Source organism: Egretta garzetta, unplaced genomic scaffold (assembly GCF_000687185.1).
Source record: "Egretta garzetta isolate BGI_Z169 unplaced genomic scaffold, ASM68718v1 scaffold323, whole genome shotgun sequence".
Lineage (NCBI taxonomy): Eukaryota > Metazoa > Chordata > Aves > Pelecaniformes > Ardeidae > Egretta > Egretta garzetta.
Window position 1 is genome coordinate 3,902,967 of NW_009259435.1, and position 3,975 is coordinate 3,906,941.

Genomic DNA, 3,975 nt, shown 5'->3' on the forward strand with positions numbered 1-3,975 from the left:
ATGAGGGCTCCCCTCAGCCTCCTCTGCTCCAGGCTGAACACCCCCAGCTCCCCCAGCCGCTCCCCAGCAGCCTGGGGCTCCAGCCCCCTCCCCAGCTCCGCTGCCCTTCTCTGGACACGCTCCAGCCCCCCCAGGTCCTTCAGGGAGGGAGGGGCCCAACCCTGACCCCAGCATTTGAGGGGAGGCATCACCAGTGCCCAGGACAGGGGCACAATACCTGCTGATGGGACAGAAGTGAACTGGGATCCACAATGAAATTTTGACATGTCCCCATAGCTTTTAAAATGAAAATCCCCCAGGAGGTAACTGTGAGATGGCTTAGCCTCTCCATTTGGGTGAAGGCTCTTAGAAGTGCTGAGATGTCATTCACCACCTCTGCCGAGGAGCCGCCCCCACGATGAGGCTGTACGATGTACCACAGTGTTTCTGCAAATGAGGGCTGGAAAGGGGAGATTTTGGACAGGCATATTGAGTGGGATTAGTCCAGTCAGCAGGGCTGACCACCTCCCTTCTTGCATAAAGAAGGAAGAAGCACTGTGACAATGTGAAAGCCTGTTCCTGAGCCAGGACCTTGGCTGGGATTACAGCCGAAGCATCGTTTTTCACTGGTCTTCCAAGTGCTTCTAGAGGTTATGGTGTTGTGTTAAGATGCAATCGCCTGCCTTCGTATTTTCTCTCTGAGGCTCGGGAGGAGGGCATTTCTCTGAGTTGCTGGAATCGTGCTGGACCCAGCCCAAAACAAATGAGATTGAACTTAACCCATCAGCAGGGTGCCTGGTGAGATCACAGCCATGGGCTCTGAAAGCAGATGCTCGGGGGCAGCTTCTGTGGGTAAACTCTGGTCTTTGGGCTCCTTTCTCTTTCCCCAGTTGCTTTTTGTATGTATAGATACATCTGAGAAACTACCTCTGTTTCAGCTTGTGTGAAGAAAAATAAAGATAATTCACCCAGGCCTACACTTTAAAACAGAAAACAAAATCTCTGGTTAGTGGCACTGTCAGGGAAGTTTTCCAGAAGCCCATTTATGTTCAGGATGGGGTCGAAAGCTTTGTTTTGGCTATTTAACCCATCCATCCAGAATGTCCCTGTTCCTTTATCCAAAACTGAGGGAAGCTTTGGGATTTTTTAATAAGAAGATTTTGGTTTTTTCCTTTCTTTACTTCAAGCTGGATGGGATGGAGACAGCTATAGAAAGGCGTATCTCCTTGTAGATCCACTTTTTTTTTTGCAAACTGGAGGAGTGGGTGCAAGGAAAGGGATAGTCCCATGTCCCAGTACAGCAGGTAGAAGAGTTTTGCTCTCTGTTTGAATGGGGTAAATTTGATTGTCAGGGTCTTTGTACATTTGGGGAGTGGATGTCCTCAATGGTGAACTAGCATCAGAGTGGACCCGTATTCCTTTTCTTGGCCATTTTAATGAGCTCTCAGCACGAGGTGGCATGGATGCACTGCACATCCATCACTGCGCTTCTGCAGACTCCCCATCCTCCCTAGGTGAACCTGCGGGCAACAACCTTTCCATCCACCGGTGAAGCTGAGTAAGGTTGTCAAATACCCTCCCCTCTTGTCAACATGCCTATATTTGAACCTTTGCTCCGAATATTTAATGCATTTACTAATACATTTATGAGGAGTCATTCAGAGGTTTCCTGGTGGAGGGGCCCCAGCTCACAGGGGCAATAACAACGCCTTTGGTTCAGCGTTAGGCAAACACGCTCAGTGTGGTTGCAGACTTCGGCTTCGGCAGAGGCTTTCAAAGGTTTGTAAATATTTACACACACTCCCGAATGAGGGGGAGCAGGGAGGGCCTTTAAACACTGAACATGGAGAGGAATGCAAGTCAGAAATAACAAACATGAGGCCCGCCTGAGTCAGAAAAAAATAAGGGAAGAACAAGAATAAAATCTCAACACCTCATTAATCCCGTAACCTCCTAAAGCATTACCTCATGAGGAATTCCTATAAATCTAATGGATTTGTTTTCATCTACTAATGGAGTCAGCTCAAGAGTCCGACTCATGCTCCTCTTTCCTTCCCCTGCCCCAAACCAGCCTTCTGTCCAAAATAACAATGCAGAATAAGATTTAGGAGAGATGTCAGCAATTCCCTCCACTCTCCAAACTGCCTGTCTTACAGTAGTTTCAAGACTCCATCAAGTTCACAGCTCCGTGGCGTTGGGTGCATCATGAGATCTGAGTGGCCAAGCATCTGACCAAACATGAACGCTCCCCGCCAGGTTATCTTTACAGCCTATGGAGAAACGACATCTCTACAACATGCTTAATCTCATCCAAAACTCAATGCCTGTTGCACTATCACGTCCAGTGACCCAACTTGGAGTATCTTAGGCAAATGAGTTAGCTGGTTTTTGAGAATGGCTGGGGATCCATGATCAACAGATCAATGGAAGAGATTCCCCGATGCATGAGTTACTTCTGAAAACCTCAAGCCAGCCACCTGCAGGCCGACAAAGTGAGGGAACCCCACACAATGGCTGACTTATCCTGACAAGTCTGGCTTTAATTAAAAGCAGAAGCAAAACAAGCAGTGGAAGTCCATGTGATATTTGGTGACTTGTCATCCTACACTGTGCTCCTGCCAACCCGTGTGCTCCTGGGTCACGACTCGGGGTGTTGTAGGGCCAGCTCCCCGGCCGCTCATGCTGTGCTGGGAGACACTTGGTGGGGGGAAAGTGCAGAGTCCGGCTCTGCTGGTATCGGCTGTGGCACGGAGCCTGTGCAAATATTCTGTGCCTGCAGGGCTCCTCCTCCATCCTTTTCAGGTTAGGTAGTGTTGGACAAACACCGGTGTTTGTTCTTTAGGGTATTGTCTTCTTCCAGCTCCTTTCAGACAGCTTTGGAGCCTGCCTGGGAATACAGATTGCTAGGCACTACGAGTTCTTGTTCTGGTGGAGGTGTCGCGATAGCTTCGCTTGCCTGCGTGTACGGGAGCTAGGTCCTGAATGCCCCTAAGCCCAAACTGGGAGTCAGAACAGGAGTTTAATGTCATTTTGGGTGTCGGAGTGGGTGATGCAAGTGCAATCCTGGGCATCAGAGCAGGTGATGTGCGTGCAGCCCTGGGGCTCGCCCTGCCTCCCTTGCGGGTGTAGAGGGCTGCTTGGCTGGGTGCTCACCCCTGCCACGTGCTTGCTGTAGCTGAGAGGCAACCGTGTTGGCTTCACCCAGCGCCTTGCAGAGCTGCCAGGCCCCAGCGCCACGGCAGAACACTGGTTTGGGAAAGCCCTGCAGGGACCTGCCCATGCTCACCGCATTTTCTTTCTTCCAGGCAATGCAACAAGACCTCCAACGGGAGCGACAGCTGCGACTTGATGTGCTGCGGCAGAGGCTACAACCCCTACATGGACAAAGTGGTGGAGCGGTGCCACTGCAAGTACCATTGGTGCTGCTACGTGACCTGTAAAAAGTGCGAGAGGACTGTCGAGAGATATGTGTGCAAATGAAAACCCTCCTCTCTCTGCCCGGGAGCTGAGATGCCAGTGGCACCCCAGCACTATTCAGAGAAGAGAAAACATTTCCCCGACTAGCCGTCGCTTATCTTGTAAAGACACAGACTTGAAGAAAGATGGTAGGAGGAAAAAAAAAAAAAACAAGCAATCACACCAGTAAAAATAAGGCCCTTAAAAAAACCCAACCAAACCCACAAATGTTTCCCCCCACCAATAAAATGCTCTCTGAGAAGTCAAAAACTCATTTGGGATGGTATCTCTTCCAAAATATTTCCTACGGTTGCCAATGATGTCCAGCCATCGAGTGCCTTAGCATTTTGAGAAACAAAAGTAGAAACTTTCCCCCAGGGAAGAAAAGCAACTCTTGTTTGAAAATAGCTAAGGTGTGAAAACACCTGCCTATGCCTTCTAGCACAGGTACTGAGCCTGCATTAGGACCAGCCCAGATGGGAAAACGCTGCAACTTTTCAGCAATAACTGCCTTTGTTGCCAAAGACTTAATTTTTAGCA

At 49.6% G+C, this 3,975-nt stretch overlaps 1 protein-coding gene across 1 annotated transcript in view; it reads left to right on the forward strand.

The window, feature by feature from the left end:
- The window catches only part of WNT11 (Wnt family member 11), a 23,095-nt gene extending 19,636 nt beyond the window's left edge, over nucleotides 1-3,459 (forward strand). Inside the window, exon 5 of the mRNA XM_009637143.2 lies at nucleotides 3,285-3,459. Within this exon, the coding sequence (XP_009635438.1) occupies nucleotides 3,285-3,459 (175 nt within the window). The remainder of the gene's footprint in view (nucleotides 1-3,284) is intronic.
- Nucleotides 3,460-3,975: the final 516 nt, after the last annotated feature.